The 20156-nt window shown below is 49.8% G+C and overlaps 1 protein-coding gene across 4 annotated transcripts in view; it reads right to left on the bottom strand.

The window, feature by feature from the left end:
* Positions 1–206: 206 nt before the first annotated feature.
* Positions 207–20156, bottom strand: part of RAB40C (RAB40C, member RAS oncogene family) — a 33863-nt gene continuing 13913 nt past the window's right edge. For 3 of the 4 annotated variants that reach the window (XM_080677766.1, XM_080677764.1, XM_080677765.1), the window contains exons 3-7: positions 9308–9368; positions 8680–8740; positions 3355–3432; positions 2844–3066; positions 207–2013 (exon numbers count right to left, since the gene is read on the bottom strand). In XM_080677766.1, coding sequence (XP_080533892.1) covers positions 1733–2013; positions 2844–3066; positions 3355–3432; positions 8680–8740; positions 9308–9368 — 704 coding nt within the window. In that variant the 3' untranslated portion in view covers positions 207–1732. The remainder of the gene's footprint in view (positions 2014–2843; positions 3067–3354; positions 3433–8679; positions 8741–9307; positions 9369–20156) is intronic. The other variant, XM_080677763.1, reaches the window with a different exon arrangement.

Raw genomic sequence — 20156 nt, 5'->3', positions numbered from 1 at the left:
GGAGGGCTGCCTGCCTAACCCAGAGAAACACAGCTCATCCCAGTATCCAGGGAGGCTGATGCAGCCACACTTGGCCCCAGGGGCCAGGAAGTGTACCAGTCAACAAGACTAGTCATGGGGGTGGTGGGATCGACAAAACAGCCCTGGAACCATCATGTGTCAGAGTGCAGACCCACCCCACCTCACACCTCCAACTGACCAGCCAGTTAAAACCAGAGACTTTAATTCACATAAAATGTAGCCTGGAGGTCAGAGCTCACATTTACTGTACAAAGAAACAAAAACTGTCCAAAATGAGCTCAGGAATGGTGCGAGTGTCAGCAGCAAAGGGTAGTGTTTATGTGGTGAACGCAGGACCGTCCACACCCTCACAACAAAGTCCAGGTTATTTGGTTCAAAATACAAAGAAAGGGGCTCCGTTGGCAGGACAGGACAGGCAGGGCCTCCTCTGCCTGACCCTGCTGGTGGCTAGGCCTTGGGCAGGGCCCCCAGGCACCTCTGCTCACAAGGGCCACAGACCCCTGCCCAATTGTCTCCCAGAACAGCAGGCATAGGGCTCCCTCCACAGAGGAGTCCCAGGGGATCTCAGGCCCAGGGGAGCCCAGCAGGAGGTAGAGTTGAGCACCAGTGTGACTGGTGGTCATGTCACCAGCCAGGCAGGTGGAAGGAATGAAGGCCTCCAGCTCAGGGTTGGCTGCCAGATCATGGAGGAGGTCCACTGCTATGACTGCTCCAGGTGGCATCACTAAGAACTGGGTTCTGGTGACATGTGACCTCAAAGTGGGGCGATGCCAGGTGAGGAGCAGCTATGGGGTGATAACCAAGGTCAGGGAACAGAAGCTGGCTAGAGTGGGGTCTAGGCGCCCAGAGGCGAGTGGGCTAAGACTCAGTCCAAACCTGCAGAGCACCTGGCAACCCCTCAAGTATTCATTGCCTACAGACAGCTCTGCACCTTCACACACACAGATGCAGAGCCCATCTCACGTAGCAACATGTGTAAAAGTATCTCCACGCAGGGAGGGAGGTGCACCCCACTTCTCTCCTCCCAGAAACATTGACATTCTGCTTGGAGTCCATGGCTCCATGACACACAGGAACATCACCCCACTGTGCAGACTGCAGGGCCCACACCCACACCACTGACCAGTACTGTGTGGTAGGCACAATACTCAGAAAGGCTGGCACAGGTAGCGGGGTCCAAGAGTGCTGCCCAGAGCTTCATGTGTCCCCACTGGGCCTTGCACAGTCCAGACCCCACGTGAAGTGTAAGTGACAGCAGATTCCTTCCCATCTTTGCCTCCTGTTCCACCCTCTCCAATGTCCCAAAGGTCATCCCCACGAGCAGACATGAGCTCACCCCATGGCTGCATTAAGGCTTCCCTGTCGGCCCTTTAAAAAGGTATAAAAGTGGTGAAATGTCTTCTATATAAATAAGTGAGTCAGGCCCCACGGGACCCCAGGACAGTTCCCTCGAGGTGTGACCAGGAACAGCATATGGGCTTGTTTGGAGGCCCAGCCTTGGGCTTGTTTAGAGGCCCAGCCTCTGCTGTCCTACAGAGCTCCTCTGGCTGAGACCACCTGCCTACTAGGTGTGCCCCACGCTCCCAGGAGGGGTCATGTGGCCAAAGTCTTCCTTGCACATGGTGCCGCCCGAGCGCCCAGCAAGGAGCTTCCCCAAGCCTGAGACCTCACTCCCCAAGCGTGTCCGGATGGGCGGTGCCTGCCTCCCCTGCTAGGAGATCTTGCAGTTGCTCCTGGAGCAGTTCTGGGGTGGGCTCTGGGGGGGACGGATAGACTTAGACCTCTTGAGGCTGTTGCCCTTGCTGCCGCCACCCCCCGCCCCGCTGGCCAGCGAGTAGGAACGCCCATGCATCATCACGGCGTTCATGCCATTGGCCATCGAGAAGGACTTGAGGTGGCTCTTGATGGTGACAGGCAGTGGGAGCTTGTCGATGAGGTGCACGGGAGTGCAGGAGACGATGGCACGGCAGCAGAGGTCCTGCAGGCTGAACACTGTGGAGGGTGGTCAGAGAGGGTGAGTCAGATGACAGGGGTCAAAACAAACCATAGGGGAAAGGGATCAGTGGTGGGGGAGGTGTCAGATGGGAGGAGGATCAGATTATGGCAGGGGCAGGCCACGGAGAGGGTCAGACCATGGGGAGGGTGGTCAGATGATGGGGACGTTCAGAGTGGAGAGAAAGACAGTGAGGTACTGAGAGATTTCAGAGCCTAAGGACCTGAGTGGGGGGAACACGAAGGGACAAGTTGTCATGTGGCCAGATGAGCACAAGTGACACTTGTGAGGGATGGAGGTTTCCAAACCAGGACCCTGGATGCTCCACTACCCTACTTGGTGCCAGGCACCACTGGGTGCAGGCCCTGGATGGCACCCTGCTCCTGCTTTCTCCCTACAGCTGCACCCGGAGAAATGTCCTTAGGGACCCCACTTCTGAGGGCTTAGCCAGCTCTGCCCCCAGCACCGCAGGAGACTGAAGCTTCTGGGAACACTAGCTAACCCTGGCAGCTCTGGGGTGGACAGGGCTTGAGCAGCTGAAGGACAGGGAAGTACACAGGATTAGAAGCCGTTCCCCTGCTTGGTCTGAGACATGTCACCACCCCCAGCATGAGGGCATCATCGGAATATAAGGTCTCTCCCATAACTCTGGGACCCCCAAATAAAGCACACACAGGATGCAAGTTGGTTTAGTTGCAGCACGTTGTGGAAGTTCTACAATTGGGGAGCCTGGACACCTGGGAGGGACCACGACCTCTGAAGGGTCGCCTGTCCACTGCACTCTACACTCAGGTCACAGGCCCTGGTGGCCCCACTAGCCGCACCTCACCTCGGTTGGGCCTCCAGATCTTCTCCATGCCATGCCGCATGAGCACGATGCGGGACAACTCAGTGAAGGACTCGGTGACATTGAAGTTGCACAACGGGCTGACCTCAAAGAAGGTCATGCAGTTCTTTTCTGCGTAGGCGCGTGCCTGCTCTGTTGGGACTTGCCGCTTGAAAGCCAGGTGTAGCCGGTTCCCAACCAGGATCCGGGGGACCCCAGGTGCATGCTGGGGGGGCGAGGCAGAAGACTCAGCACAGGTATGAACCCAGGATGCCCCCCTCTTGGCTGTCCCCATCCCAATTCTATGATAAGGTGGGGCTCAGACCCATGAGCCATGGCCTCTTGAGGCATGAGACCCCGACATTAAAGTGCCATGGATGCAAGAAAGGATGCACAGAGCTGGGGCCACGGGAGAAGCAGCAAATGGGGGCCACAAAGGCTCTTGTGGGGATGGGAGCACACGTGCCCTGAGGAGGATGGCCATGGAAGGGGGTGTCCACAGGTGCACACCTACCTCATCAATCTCCTTGATCCACCGGTCAATGCCATCAAAGGACCAGCGGTTGGTGATATCATATACCAGGAGGATCCCCTGTAAGGAGGACAAGGGTGTTACAAGGCTGAGGGGTCGGCCAGATGGAGGCCTCTTGTTTTGACATGGGCCCCGGCATGGACATGCACCCTTCCTCCTAAGACAGGCAGGGCAGGGACACTTGGCACAACCAGCTATCTTTCAGGGGATTGTACACGATACTTAACACATGGCAGTGTGGACAATGTACTGCGAGACACCCTGTCATATTTAAGAGGGGTCTCTGGTGTTGGACACTGTGTCTTCTCACCTTGGCCAGGTCCATGTGGCCGTGGACACCCTTATGTGGGGTGGCAGCAATGTCATCCATGGTTAAGGATCTCATAGGCTAAATGCTGCCCTCTCCCTCCCCTTGGGGACTTGGCTAGGGCAGAAGTGGCATTTTTTCAACTCCTTTCCTCCAAGTACACAGGAAGCACTATCCTGTGACCATTTGAAAGTCATGGGAGCTAAAGCAGATGCACGCAGATCTACAGTGTGGGGTAGACCCTGTGGATAATCCTGGTAGGCAGATGTGGACGACTTGCCTGACACTCCAACTAAGTGTAGTTTTTCCTGTCCTTCCTTGGGGCCCCAGGGGAGCTGAGCAAGGTATTCCTGAGTTTTCCAGCCCAAACTTGCAGAACAGGACATGAGTTACTCCAACAGCTGCATGTGCAGCTCCACTGGCCAGCAGAGGGCTTGCTACAGACTTTCCTGTCACATCCCTTAGAGACTAATTACTCAGAGCTCAGCTCTAGGCTGTCTCCATCTGCTCTGAATGTCTCAGCAGTGACCTGTCATAGGCCTTAGGAAAGTGACTCCAGAGAGTGCCCCAGACCCTCACACCGCCCATATGGAGCAGGCTCTGAAGCAGGCTCACAACCTCCCTGACCCACGGTGTCTTCATCAGCCTATGTTCCCAACACACAGAGACAGGAAAAAAGTGTGCCTAAGATGGAAGGCACAGGATATTTCCATCTCAAAATGAGTGATTTTAAAGCCTTTCTCCTTAAAAAATGTTCTTCAAATTTTGGAAGACTTAAATGTAGCCCCTAGGTCCTGTTAAGAGGAATGTAGAAATTACTGAACGCCCATCCAGTGGCCCTCTGGACGGAAAGCTTCATATAGAGCAAACAGAGCTGCCTACCTCCCCAGGTGGAAGGGCTATGATTAGAAGGAAAGACCGCCTACCTTGAGCCCACTTGAACAAACCAGTTTGATGGGGACAAGAGAATAAAACTGGAAGGGAACCATGGGGTAGCAGGAGTGAGTCCTGCTGCTTGGGAAACAGGGAACAAAGCCCTCTGGTCTGGGGTTGGATGGAGACGTGCCATCAACCCTCCAAATCCCCTCCTAAGAAATGACTAAGAATGTGTCCAAAGATCAGCCCTCACAGATGTTCATCACAGCATGAAACAAACTGCATATGCAGTGGGGGCTGCTGAATAAGTTGAGGTGCACACATGCTGATCCTGGGCAGGTACACAACAGACTGCATAGTGAGAAGCATGGATCCCAAATAATATGTATAATATGGTGTTTATTTTTTGTTAATCCTCCCCTGAGGATATTCTTTCCATTGATTTTTTAAAGAGAATGGGAGGGAAGGTAGGGGGAGAGAGAGATACAATGTAAGAGAGATACATCTATTGGTTGCCTCCTGCACCTACCCCAACAAGGGCCTGCAACCCAAGTATGTGCCCCTGACCAGATTCGAGCCTGCTACCTTTCAAGTGCATAGGCTGATGCTCTATCCAATGAACCACACTGGCCAGGGCAGTATGGTATTTTAAAATAGAAATATAAACATAGAGCACACCACACAGAAAATGTTTCCTAGGATGTAACCACATTTTGAAAAGATGGATGAGGGCTTATCCTCTTGCTTATCTATGTAACATTGAAAAGCTTAAACTAGCTTGGCCGGTAGCTCAGTGGTTAAAGCATCGACTCACACACTGAAGGGTCTCAGGTTCGAGGGGCACATATTTGAGTTGCAGGTTTGATCTCCAGCTCTGGTCAGGGTACATGTAGGAGGCAACCAATTGATGTGTCTCTCTCATATTGATGTCTCTCTCTCCCTTCCTTCTACTCTCTTTCTAAAAATAAAAAATAAACAGAAAAAAATATCCTCAGGTGAGGATTAACTAAAAAAATTCAATCCCATTTTGGCATGTATCATGCATTTGTATGGTGGAGCTCCCAAGGAACTCAGGCTGCAAGTGGAAGCCTCTGTCCCACCCCCACAAGCACTTAGGCTCTGCCCAGAAGTAAGTGATGACTGAAAATGAGGAGCAACTGTTAAATGGTTCCTGAGGCATATGCCCACCCACCTGATCGGTCCTAACCAGCACTCACTGAATGGTTAAGTGCACACCCCACACCTTGAAACCCCTTTTTGTGTGGACAAACTGATCTCTATCCAGAAGGAGACCTGCTCTTCCAGCTGACCCCAAACCCTCAACTACACAGGACACCCAGCCCACCCCCGTCTCCAGCTCTCTTAGCACACTGTGCCCAGGGGACCTGCTCTCTTCAGCAGCAGAGGCACTAGCCTCCCAGGGCCATGAGTGACCACATCAGATCTCGGCAACACAAAACAAGGGTCATGCATTTAGGAGGTCAGGGACAGAGAGGTTATTTCTTGTCCAGCTGGTGTTTCTCAGTGGTTGAACCTATGAACCAGGAGGTCATGGTTTGATTCCCTTGTGGTCAGGGCACAAGCCTGAGTTGCAGGCTTGATCCCCAGTAGGGGATGTTCAGGAGGCAGCTGATCAATGATTCTCTCTCATCATTGATGTTTCTCTCTCTCTCTCTCCCCGCTCCCTTTTCCCTTCCTCTCTGAAATTAAAGAAAAAAAAAAAAGTTTTAAGAAAGGTTATTTCTCATGGTTAAGAACTATAAGACAGTCCTGTTGCAGAACAGATGACAGCAGTCAGGGGTTGGTGGTGGCTTTTGTAACGTGGGCCCTGAGGGACCCCATAAGGTCTCTCCAGTCTTAACCAAGGGTAGGAAAGTGACTGCAAATATAAAACTTGACTGGGAGAGACAGTCCTGCAATTCAATGTACCATCAGGGGCTACATAGCAGCAAAACCAGGCGGTCTACTCTGGATGCTGCCTTCACATCTGTGCTGCCACCATCAGGCAGGACGGAAATGGGACAGAGCAGAACAAGCCACTGCAATAAGAGCACAGGAGGGCAGAGCTGAGCTCAGACCCCACTACTCAGCACTCAGGCCCGAAATGTGCAACTGGCTCCTTCAGCCCAGAATTGACAAGAACCTCTAGAATTAAAGCAAGAGCAACAACAAATACACAACCAACTGGACTGGATGCTTTGGAGAAAACCGAAAGTAACTCAGTGTTTGCTTCCCTGAAACACTGTATATGATGACAAATGCCCAAGCTTGTTAGGTGTCCTCAATTAGCTGAACAGAAACAACTGTCTTCAGACTGTTCCACGTTCGTAGCCAGACTGCACAGATCAGTTGAGCTCTCTCAGGTTTAATCTCAGTGCCTTCCTGAGGTTTCCCAATTGCCCTTCATTATCACAACCCAAGAACTACCCCCTTATCTTTTCATTTTCTTTATTTCAAAAGTAGTATGTGTTTATTGTAGATAATTAGGAGATGCTCAAAAGCATAAGGCAGACAACAGAACTCAGCCATCCCGTCATTCTGGCTAACAGCACCTTTGGAACACAACTTTCTCATCTTCTTGTATGTATAAAATTACATATGCAGTCACTTCTTTAAAAAGAGAAAGGGACCCATGGGATGCATTCATCTAAAGGGCACTGGGTTCTGCAGGCAGTTCTAGCTATTCAACCTCACCTCTGGTGCTGACAAACGTCCCCAAGCTGTGATCCACACCTTGATTATTGAGGATTAGCTGCTCCAGGTGGAACTGCTAGATGAAGCACCACCCCTACATGCCCCCAACACCACACACACTGGGGGACCATCAAGCTAAGGCTCCAGGTGCTATCACCCACACCTCTGCAGATGCTCCCAGGACAAGTGCTGCCAAGCCCAGCCTGGGGGTCCTCGGCACCCCTGTTGAGGAGAGAAGAAGGCCACGTCCAGTATCTCCCTGCCTCCCACCATGTATAAAAGGCCCCTACTGAGGAAGGCCCTGGAGGAAGGCACAGGTCGGGGGGTTCCTAACAACACCTAAGCAGATTCAGCCAGACTCCTGCCACAGACTTCTCTCCCTCAGCCTCCTCGAGTCTCATGCAGCAGCAAGATCAGCAGGAGTGCCGAGTGCCAAATAGGTAGCTGCAGTCTTCATCAATTCTGACTAACAAAGCTAAAAGGACATCCCATGGGGCTCCCCATGAGCCCAAGCCAGAGTGAGGGGGGTGACAGAAAGCCGCTGCTTCTGCTGAGTGCAGACCCACCTGGAGTTCATGCCCCACACAGTGAGAGGCCCCAAAACCCGTCCAAGTGCCCCCTCTCACAGGAGTGCTGCTCCCGGTGGAGGACCCTGCCTGGTGTGTAGAGCAGGTTTAAACTTGGGGGTCTCCTTGGCAATTCCAGAAGTCTGCGGGGGTGGGTCATGGCCTGCTCTGAATTACAGACAGGACTGATCAGACTCCTCACATTGACACAGCAGCAACAGCCTTTAATTGGCCGATTCTTGCAACTACTTCTCCCCTCTCCTTAGAACACGCTCGGGAGTCCAGAGGATAAGTGAGCCCCCACATCGCCCCCCCCCCGAATGCCCCTGTACAGCTGTCAGGGTGCCCTTGTACCCCTGTACACTGACCCAAACTTGGGTATACTTCCATGGCAGCCCCTGGATAGCCCCCATCTCCTGCTCTTTACTAACACCCTGTCTCTATGAGCAGCCCTTCCCACAGTGGCTCCAAAGCTCAGTCCCCACAGTCCTGATTAGGAACACAGCCCAGCCCGCCCTGGGAGCCCCTAGCCCTGTGATGGACCTGGCTGCCCCAGCAGCCTCCTCGCTCCATACATGGAGGTCCTGGGTGACAGGGAAGTCACTTTTGATTCCTAGTGAACCAGGTAACTAAGTGGAATCTGCACAGTACAGGGTGGAAACTCAGAGCAGGAACAAGGCGGGGAGAGGAGGGATGGGACCTGGTGCTCTCTGACAGCTGAGGCCCCTCGCTCAGAGGGCAGCCTAGTGGAAGCCTGATGGCCCAACATAAAAACTTTTTAAGAGTCACACACATGGGGTCTGACAGCACAGAAGTATGCCTTGTCCCTCTGGAGAGCAACACGGGCAGTATTGCTGGTCTTACCTGTGCGCCCCTGGAGTAGGACCTGAAGATGGTGCAGAACCTGCCTTGGCCCGACGTGTCCCTGAAACACAGGGGGCGTCAGTGGGATGGTCCTGTGGGACCCTGGCATGTGCAGCGTGATCCCTACACGGTGCTCTCCCGCCCCCTCCACAGCTTACACTGGCCAACCTCTGTGGGCCTGAGTGCTCTAGGACAGCTGTTGCCAACCTTTCGGACCTCCGGTTGGAGACCGCTGCTCTAGGAGACCACCCTGCCAGGCTGGAGAATCCCACACCTATGGGAATTTCACATCTCAACTTCAAGGCTCTGGAAAATGTATAGCCCAGTAAAAGGGAGCGAAGGGGGGCTGTGGCTACTGTGGAAATGAGTATGGGTAAAGGGAGCTGGGTTCTATCAGAACAAACAGCCCTGGACCTTTTGGTTTCTACATCACAGAGCAAAATCCATTCCATGTTTACACAGGACCTCTTTAACAGCTATTCCACTTAAAAAATGTTAACAGGACTCCTTCCTTCCTGTTCCTTTAAGGATTCTTGACTTACTTCATTTAGCTTCTGAGGCTCCAGCTAAAACTCTGAAGTGCTGTCCCCCAGCCCCAGGCACCGCAATCCCACACAGCCTGACTCACCAGAGCTCCAGCTTGACCCGCCGGCCATCCAGCAGGATGGTAGTGGTCTTGTAGTCGATCCCTGCAAGAAAGCAAAGGGCGGCTGAAGGGGACGCCTGGAGAGGAGCCTGCCAGGATCCACCTTGCCAGCACTCAGTCTCTACAGGCTAGCGGAGTCAAGGAGGAACAGACTACCCCCAGTTGGAGCCTTCTTGTGGCTCCAGCTCAGGGACCTAGACGTGCTGGGCACTACAGCACCAGTCAAAGGGAGGATGGCACAGGAGTAGAGCTCAGCAGGCCTGCAGGAGGACGGCTCATCTCCAACTGACCTACTTTATGTGGATCTCAAGCAGAGAAATTTCCGAGTTCTTGGATTCACCATAGCCCCTAAGTACTGACAATTGGAGTGTGCCTAGAATATTATTAAGGGTAAAGTAATTTCTAAAATGCCATTTCTCTGGAGAGCTCTCTGCAGAACCTATGCATGCCATATCGTTAGCTTTTAATATTTTTTACTTTTATGGGAAAAAGTCAGTCCAAGAGAAGTTGGTAGGATCAGGGACAGTGCTGGACATGTTACATTACATGTAAGATCTTCAACTGATTTCATGTTGTGTATATTTTGCCACAATATTTTTTAAAGTGAGAGGAGATTCTCTGGTACATATTTTCATGTGAAAGAACTATTCTTCAGGAAGAAACAAAACTCAGGCCTGCCTCCACCATACTGTCTCAGCATTTGCCCTTCACCCAGCTCTCATCTCCTGATAACCAGATTTTTTGGGTGGAAGCTCCTGGAATTCTGTCAAACAGGAAGCACAAATTTGGCCCAGGACTTGCCTCCTCTCAATCCTGTCTCCACAGCTTCTGCGAGATGGACCCCATGAGGGTAATTTCCAGGAAGGCTGGATGTGGGTGCCTTCCTGGAAATTACCCTAGGCAACATCAGATCTGCCTCCATGTGGCAGATCAGCCACACAGGCTCAGAACTCAGGAGGAAACAGGGTACAGGGAGAAGGCTCCCACACTCCACCCACCTCTGGGCTCCCTCCACATCCAGCATCATGAGTGTTGGGCACTTTGCAGACCCATGTACCTGAGTTCCACCCAGGACATCAGGTCATTAATTGTGGTCTGTGTCAGAAAGGACACACCATCCTTGCTCTTCAGCAGCTCTGCTCAACACTGCCAAAAAACACATGGGGACAGGCACTCAGAGTGGGAACTGGTAACAAGGAGGGGCCACTGTCCTCCCAACACCCCTTCTGCTGCAGAGCTACCCACCTACACTGGGTCAGAGGGCTCATTAGAGAACAAGATTCTCAGGGGACACAGCAGAGGAAAAGCTGAAGTTCAGTTTGATAGCTGAGCAACGTCATCATTAAAGTGATTTTGGTCTCACAGAGTGACTGCTCTCTGGAGCCCTCTGGTGCCAGCCCGGGCCTCTAAGGAAAGGTGGCCTCCATGCCTGGCTCCAGCATGTGCACTCCCAGGAAGGCTGAGCACCTGTTGAGTAAAGTGGGCATCAAGTCCCTACATAGCAGAGAGCAGGATCTAGCTGAGAGCTGGGACTGCTCGGGAGCCAAGAAGTCAAAGTGTGGTGGGGCGGGTGGGGGAGGAAGGGAAAAGGGAGATGGTAAGCATGGAGAACTCCTCGGCTGACACACTCACTTGGATATTGAAAAATTAAAATTCAAGTATATTCTTCAAGCTTATTCTGTCCCCCCACCCCGCCACGGCCCAAATCTGGATAAAAAACTACAGTGTGCTTTATAAATTAATAGAAAATATAAACATAACAAGTCCAAAGAGAGACGCAAGTAGGAAGACAGAATCTCCCTGCTGTAAACATAGATAGGTGCCAACCAAACTTCACTATGAATCAGCTCTGACAATTCTTTGGTCTGAAGATTTGTTGCTGAAGAATCTGCCCAGAGGCTTCATTCAAAACATTTAATACTGCCCTGGCCGGCATGGCTGTTGGTTGAGCGTCATTCCATACACCAGGAAGTCACAGGTTCAATTCCCAGTCAGGGCACTTACCCGGAAAACAGTATGCCCCACAATAGGGGGCATGCAAGAGGCAGCCAATGCTATTTCTCTCTCTCTCCCTTCCTCTGTCTAAAATCAATAAAAACATAGTTGAAAAAAATTTAATACCCTGTATAGCACAGTCATGACCATTCAGAACAGAAATCAGCTATGGGCACTAGAACCACTGCTGGTGCATAGGGGTTGAGCAGGCTTCTTGGGGATGGAAGCAGCTCATACATGGGATGACCAGGTCTCAGACCCTAGGACTGCAGACACTCCCTGGATGGACACAGGGGAAGCCACCAGCAGGTGACCAGAGGCTCTCAGGGGAAAAGAGTGCTGTTCTGATTCCTAGTCCTTCTCATATGACCTTCTTACTATGAAAGCTTTCAGGGCTTTATCTGTCCAGTGCTCTGGGGGGGTATTTTTCAACTCTCTGTGCAGGGAACCCAGGAGCCCTTCAGGCCCCCAGTTCACCCCTCTAACCACATGCTCCTCTGTCCCACGTCCCACATCCTGGCCTCTCATTAGCCAGGGAGTGACACCTGGGCTAATGGTCAGTTTTCTCCTCTATGCCCCTATCGCTATCGTTTTGTTCACTTTCTGGAAAATGCCTTCAACTTAATCTTCCAGCCCTTCTAAGATATTTTTTTTAAATATATTTTATTGATTTTTTTACAGAGAGGAAGGGAGAGAGAGAGGGATAGAAAGTTAGAAATATCGATGAGAGAGAAACATCGATCAGCTGCCTCCTGCACACCTCCTTCTGGGGTTGTGCCCACAACCAAGGTACATGCCCTTGACCAGAATCGAACCTGGGACCTTTCAGTCCGCAGGCCGACGCTCTATCCACGGAGCCAAACCGGTTAGGGCCTATAAGATATTTTTTTAAATTCTGTTATTTTAAATTTAATTTTAAAAGCTCTTTCTGGTTTTCTGGAATGTTCCTTTCTAACAGCATCCTGTTCTTGGATGCAGTAATTCCTTATGTCACACAACATTAATTATAAGGTTAAGGTTCTCGAATGTCTTCCTCACCTGCAGTGGCCCTTGGCTGTCCATTTACTCCTCAGAGATCCTAAAAACTTGTAGGAGCCCTGGCTGGTGTGGCTCAGTTGGTTGGAGTGTCGTCCCATGCAGGTTTGTTTCCTGGTCAGAACACATGCCCAGGTTACAGGTTCAATCCCCGGTTGGGCTGAGTACCAGAAGCACCCGATCAATGTTTCTCTCTCACATTCATGTTTCTCTCTCTCTCAAATCAATAAAAAACATATACTCGGGTAAGGATTAAAAACCAATGGGGCCAAAACCGGTTTGGCTCAGTGGATAGAGCGTCAGCCTGCGGACTGAAGAGTCCCGGGTTCGGTTCCGGTCAAGGGCATGTACCTTGGTTGCGGGCACATCCCCAGTGGGAGGTGTGCAGGAGGCAGCTGATCGATGTTTCTCTCTCATCGATGTTTCTAGCTCTCTATCCCTCTCCCTTCCTCTCTGTAAAATATCAATAAAATATATTAAAAAAAAAAAAAAAACAATGGGAAGTTCTAAGTGACTCTGTCTTGTGACCTGGGCTTACAATACTAGTAAAGCTGATAGGAACCTTGAGGAGTGTGACGCTCATGTCTCTTGGACTGATGACTATTCCAACAAAGACTGTCTACTGCCACAGGGCTCCTACCTGAGCACCAAAGATGAGGGGCAGCCAGGGTCTCCTCATTTGGAATGGACTTACACTTGGCCTCCAATGTGCCTGATTCTCTCAGAGGGTAGACCTCTTGTGTCCTTGCTGTGGGCCACCCAGCCATTCAGCCCCTGCCCTATTTCAGCCTATCCTCCTTGTGTTGAGTTCAGAGGGGTCTGGGAACATGGGGTGCAAGGTCCAGAGCTACAGGATCCATGCTGGCCCCTCACAGCCCAGGCTTTAGCTCTCTGCACTCAGCTGTGGCAATGGCACCTGCTTCCCAAATTGTCAACTTCTCTCACCTGATGGCAAATTTTTAAGAATGCATTTTCTATTGTTTCATGGGTTTTCTGACATGAATTACTTTCTAAATTTCTATTATACAGCAGGCATTGTTCCAGGAGCTAATGGACTCATGATGCCAAGCTGCCCTGTGCCATGTTTTGCAGGGCTGCCACCACCTTGCAAATCACAGGAGACAGGGTTTTGTTCATAAATTTACCAAGAGAAGAGAAGTCTCATCACCCATAGTGACACCTACACCAGGTACATTGTAACTGTCATCTTCTCAGCATTTAGTACAACTGTGTCCAAGCACTGACCTACTGAAATACAAATGACTTACGACACCTTGCACCCTTTCTTTCCCCTTTATATTACAGGTATATGTATATGTGCACATGTCTATTTTAGTTTTGAATATAAGTAGAATACATTATCTATGAATTTCATTTCTTTTTTTTTTTTCAATATATTTTATTGGTATTTTACAGAGAGGAAGGGAGAGGGATAGAGAGCTAGAAACATCGATGAGAGAGAAACATCGATCAGCTGCCTCCTGCACACCCCCCACTGGGGATGTGCCCGCAACCAAGGTACATGCCCTTGACCGGAATCGAACCTGGGACCCTTCAGTCCGCAGGCTGACGCTCTATCCACGGAGCCACACCGGTTTCGGCGAATTTCATTTCTTTTAAGAACAGTAAAGGGGATGTTGCAAAGCAAGGGGCCAGAAGGACATGCCAGGGCTCAGTACGGCACATGCTGGCGTCCTCCCCACACCATGTCCCTGCATCACTGGCCTCATGTCCCAGTGATGTCCCTCATGACCCTATTTGTCCCTTGACAATAGCCAAGGCAGGGAGGAGCACAAAGCAGATCACTGGCTCCAGAAAAATGCTGACGGAGGCTGAAGTTGCAGGAACATTATAATTATCTCTCTGCTGACTGCTGTCCTTCGAAGAGGTATTTCAAAGTACAAATTCAGAGAAAGGAGGTGGAGGAGGAAGGAGGAATGGTACAAAAATGATCATTAAAGTCTCAATTTTCTAGAAAGTCACTTTATTTTCTGACAGTCACCCTTGACCTGGTGATTAGGGGAGTTCACCAGGGCACCCCTCCTGCCCACTGAGACCCACTTCATCAGGAGCTGCAAGCAGAATTGTGGGGACTCATGGGAAGAAGGCTTTGGGCTGGGTGGCACTGACAAACAGGACATCAGCTCTGTCTCACCTGCCCTCCCATACTCTAGACCGGGACACAGACCACCTGAGTGGGACATCTATGGTCATGTGGCCAGACTATAAAAAATAATCTGCACAATCCACTCTTCTTGGGCCAGCTAATCTGCACAGCACAGCAGACACTCTGCTGGCTGAAGTCAAGGCACAGTGTTCCATCAGGAGTCTTGAGACAGAGCAGGCTGGAAGTCACAATTTCCTCCTCCACGTCCCTTCCTTTAAAGCAGTGGTTCTCAACCTTTCTAATGCTGCGACCCTTTCATACAGTTCCTCATGTTGTGGTGACCCCCAACCAAAAATTATTTTCTTTTCTTTTTTTTAAATAAATCTTTATTCAGATTATTACAATTATTTCTCCTTTTTCCCCCCATAGCTCCCCTCCACCCATTTCCCACCCCACCTTCTGCCCTTACCTCCCCCCCCACTGTCCTCATCCATAGGTGTATGATTTTTGTCCATTCTCTTCATGAACCCCCCATACCCCTTTCCCCCTGAGAATTATCAGTCCACTCCCTTTCTATGCCCCTGATTCTATTATATTCACCAGATTATTCTGTTCCTCAGGTTTTTAATTCATTTGATTTTTAGGTTCGCTTGTTGATAGATATGTATTTGTTGTTCATAATTTTTCTCTTTATTTTTTTCTTCTTCCTCTTCTTTAAGAATACCTTTCAGAATTTCATATAATACTGGTTTGGTGGTGATGAACTCCTTCAGCTTTTTCTTATCTGTGAAGCTCTTTATCTGCCCTTCAATTCTGAATGATAGCTTTGCTGGGTAGAGTAATCTTGGTTGTAGGTTCTTGCTATTCATCACATTGAAAATTTCTTGCCACTCCCGTCTGGCCTGCATAGTTTCTGTTGAGAAGTCAGCTGACAGTCGTATGGGTGCTCCCTTGTAGGTAATCAACTGCTTTTCTCTTGCTGCTTTTAATATTCTCTCTTTGTCTTTTGCTCTTGGCATTTTAATTATGATGTGTCTTGGTGTGGTCCTCTTTGGATTCCGTTTGTTTGGGGTTCTGTGCGCTTCCTGGACTTGTAAGTCTATTTCTTTCACCAGGTGGGGGAAGTTTTCGGTCATTATTTCTTCAAATAGGTTTTCAGTATCTTGCTCTCTCTCTTCTTCTGGCACCCCCATAATTCTGATGTTGGTACGCTTGAAGTTGTCCCAGAGTCTTCTTACATTATCTTCAACTTTTTGGATTTTTTTTTTTTGCTTTTTGCTTTTTCGGTTGAGTGTTTTTTGCTTCTTTGTATTTCAATTCTTTGACTTGATTCTTGTGTTCCTCTTGTCTGTTTCTGGGTCTCTGTATAATATTTTTTATTTCAGTCAGTGTATGTTTAATTTCTAGTTGGTCCTTTTTCATATCTTTGAGGGTCTCATTATATTTATCGGCCTTTTCTAGGATATTCTTAAAAAGTCTTATAACCGTGGTTTTGAATTCTATATCCAGTCGTTTGTTTTCCTCCATTTCTTTCGTTTGTGATCTGATTCTTTGACCCCGCATTTTCACTGATTCCCTGAGTTGGTAAGGTAGATATTTGTGCTAGGTTTCCAATAAGGCCCAGTGGGTCTGCTTCCCCAGTTAACCTGAGGTGGACACTCTTGGTGCACCCCTTTGTGGACTGTGTGTACAGCCTTGTTGTAATTAAGTCTTTATTGTTGTTGGTATCACTGGGAAGAATTGACCTCCGGGTCAGTTGGCTATAAGGATCAGCTGTGTCTATGCTGGGAGAAGTTCGGTGCTGGAGACAGCCTTATAGGATTAGACTTGCCAAATTGCAATAGCCTCTGTGCTCAGCTTGGATGGGGTGGAGTCTCAGTCTTGGCTTCCTGTCAGCCTTGCCCTTGCGCGCATGTGCGCTTTCAGTCCTCCGCCTTCCCAAGCTCGAGTCTCCGCCTGAGAGTCCAGACTCCCCCCACAAGAGCGTGGGTCCCCAGGGGCTCGCCTGGAACTGGGGTTCACTGCAGTCAGAACTGGGGCTCAGTGCAGTCAGGATCCTCTGACTCCCTTCCACTAGGGAAAGCCTGTGGCAACCTCCGCAGCCTTTGTGCGCACTGGCCCACGCGCGCCTTCAGACTTCTGCCTTTCCCAGCTCGAGTCTCCGCCCGAGAGTCCAGACTCCCCCCGTAAGAGCGTGGGTCCCCAGGGGTTCGCCCGGAACTGGGGTTCAGTGCAGTCAGAACTGGGGTTCAGTGCGGTCGGAAGCTTCCTTCCCCCTTCCGCCAGAGAAAGTCAGCCAGGCTCTCAGCCGCCCTTCCTCTCTGCGCGCACAAAGCCCCTTTGCCGTACCTCCAATTCTCTGTGAGCTTTCCTCTTTCCTTCTAGTTGTAGAATTTTCACTCAGCCAGCTTTCCTGTGGTTCTGGATGGTGTCCGTTCTGTCTTTTAGTTGTAGTTTTGAAATTGTTGTGCGAGGCAGCAGTTTAGGTGTTTACCTATGCCGCCATCTTGGTTTCCCTCCTCCAAAAATTATTTTCGTTGCTACTTCATAACTGTAATTTTGCTATTGTTATGAATCATAATGTAAATATCTGTGTTTTCCGATGGTCTTAGGCAGGGGTGGGCAAACTTTTTGACTCGAGGGCCACAATGGGTTCTTAAACTGGACCGGAGGGCCGGAACAAAAGCATGGATGGAGTGTTTGTGTGAACTAATATAAATTCAAAGTAAACATCATTACATAAAAGGGTACAGTCTTTTTTTTTTATTTCAATAGTTTTATTCATTTCAAACATTTTAACAAGAAGAATGTAAACACTAATTATTATAAGTTGAAACTTCAAAAAATGGAGGAATCATAGCACAATAACATACCTTATATTGAAGATGGCAAAGGCAAAATAAAATTGCCTAACAAAGGAAAGGTACAAAAGCCTTTCAAATTAAACTTAAATATAATAAAATAATTTAAAACTAAAACAAATAGAAAAGAACTAAATGTGTAAACAGTAAATTAAACATTTTCTTTAGTGCAACTTCCAAATTATGCCCGGGACGTAGATGTAGATGGCAATGTAGACTGGGTTGAAAGGTTTTTGGTCTTTAAAACATCAACTTCAGTGGGAACAGTGTTGTTGGTCTCCTTTTTAGCTAATGCTCTGATACTGTGCTCTCCAGGGGCGTGTCTCCCTACATCACCACGATAACGTGTCTACGCATTCCCAGGGTGATGTCGGGGGACGCGTCCGTGGGCATTACAAGGAGCCTCTGGAAGATTGAGAGGTTGTTCCTTCTACTGAATGGGCGGATATAAATCCGCCCACTCAGAAGAAGGAGCTGCGGCCATGTTTCCCGACGTTGCCATGTTAACACTGCTGCTGGTGAAGGAGCAGAGGGGAGAGCAAGAGAACCCTCCGCTCTTTCGGCTCCGCGGGCCGGATAGAACAGCCGAACGGGCCGAATCCGGCCCGCGGGCCGTAGTTTGCCCACAGCTGGTCTTAGGCAACCCTGCTAGCGGTTCTCAACCTGTGGGTCTGTCGTGGCATTAGAAAGGTTGAGAACCACTGCTTTAGAGGTTCACAATGCTCACATATCTGTTAGCACTGACACAGGACAACAGACCCCCAAGTAAACCCACCCTCACTAAAGCCCTAGGAAATTACAAGGTAATCAGGGCAAGGGAACAAAGACACATGAACAAGAACCAAAAATTCTCAGAGGTCTGCTCAACTGTCTGAGATCCACCCTCAGCTTTGTTTTGGGTGCATAAATCAAGATTGCTGGATGTTTTAAAGTTCAATTTTCCACTGTTCAGAGGGAGCAGGGACTGGTCAGAATGAGGACCACTATTCACAACTCATCAGTCCTCCAGGTGAGGGCACTTCCCACAAACCTGCCCAGATTCCACTTGGACCAAAATGGAGGGAACAGGCAAGGAGGGATGCCACCTGCCTAGGCAGCATGTGATTTCTGTCTGAGGTTCCAGTCTTATAAGGAAGAAACAGCAACCCTAAGTGTGTAATCATCAAGCTACTTTCCAACATAATTAAAAGCCACAGGAAAGCCCAGCTAGTGTGGCTCAATGGTTGAGCACTGACCTATGTGTGAACCAGGAGGTCACAATTCGATTCCCGGTCAGGGCACATGCCTGGGTTGCAGGCTTGATCCCCAGTAAAGGGCGTGCAGGAGGCAGCTGATCAATGATTCTTTCTCATCATTGATATATTTTCTCTCTCTCACCCTCTCCCTTCCTCTCTGAAATAAAAATATTTAAAAAGAAAAGAATGAAACAGAAGCCTTGGCTGGTGTTCTCAGTGGAGAGCATCAGCGGGCGAACCAAAGGATTGTGGTTTTGATTCCCGGTCAAGGACGTGTACCTGGGTTGCGGGTTCATTCCCTAGCCCGGTCAGTATGCGTATAGTACAGCCTTGGGCAAACTACGGCCCGCGGGCCAGATCCGGCTGTTCTATCCGGTTCTCTTGCTCTCCCCTCCGCTCCTTTACTTTGAATTTATATTAGTTCACACAAACACTCCATCCATGCTTTTGTTCCGGCCCTCCGGTCCAGTTTAAGAACCCATTGTGGCCCTCGAGTCAAAAAGTTTGCCCAACCCTGAGTAGGTAACCAATTGATATTACCTCTCTCACATTGATATCTCTCTCTCTCTCCCCCTCCCCCGCGCCCTTCCACTCTCTCTCAAAGGAAAAAATATTCTTGGGTGAGGATTAACAAAGAAAAAAAAAAAAAAGAATGAAACAGAAAATGCTAACCAATGTTTTCCTTTGCAGTGTTTAAACAAAGCACCAGAAACTAGAATGCTGGCTAGTGTCCGAGGGAAAGAAAACCATTCCCAGCAGGTTCTCCCCATTGTGGCAGCTCCATGATAGAACTAGAAACATCTCCGGGCAGTGTGGAACATGAATGTCAAGCCCTCACACCGAGTCAGGTGACCCAGCCGAACATAGGTCACCTAGTGATTTCAGGGAAGGCTCCAGTGCAGCACGGCCCCTGCACACTGGCAGGAGATGCTGCCGTGTCAAAAGGCAAAGCTGTTGGCTTTCTACACAGTTCTCAGATCTCACTTCCTGGGAAGCACAGCCCCAGCCAGGATGTCCGAATGAAGCGCATGCCTGTGTTTCAACATGATACCTAACTCATAGCATGAGGATGCCACCCCCAAACCCAAGACAGGCAGCTGCTGTTTCTTAGTGTTAACCCTTAGGGAAGGAAAATAAGTTCCCAAAGGCAGACAGGAATGTCAGGTCTTCTAGAAACCAGAAAAGCTTTCCATAATACAGGCGGGGAAGTGCCCTGGGATTCACACACCAGCCATCCAGGCAGTCCTTCTGGACATGCATGTAGCCTGAGACACTTGACCAGCCTCACTCTTACTCTCCCAAGGGTAAGGTACATGTCTATACCAAGGAAATGCACCTTGTACCACAGAGTGGGGACAGAAAAGGGAATTCCACATGTCCCAGTGGGCATGCAACTGGGTGCAGCCCCAAGGAGGCAACACTAAGCAGTGTGGCAAGCACTCTCAGGTGGACCAAGGATCCCACCTCCTGGCATTCATGCTTGTCGGTACACCCCTCCCCCTTGAGGGTGGTGGGAGCTGATACTTGCTTCTGATCCTGAGTAGGGCCAAGTAATGGATGGCCCCTCTGATCACATTACATGAGACTTCTGCAGGCAG

Source organism: Plecotus auritus (assembly GCF_963455305.1).
Source record: "Plecotus auritus genome assembly, chromosome: 7".
Classification (NCBI taxonomy): Eukaryota; Metazoa; Chordata; class Mammalia; order Chiroptera; family Vespertilionidae; genus Plecotus; species Plecotus auritus.
This window is presented reverse-complemented; position numbering and strand designations above follow the sequence as displayed.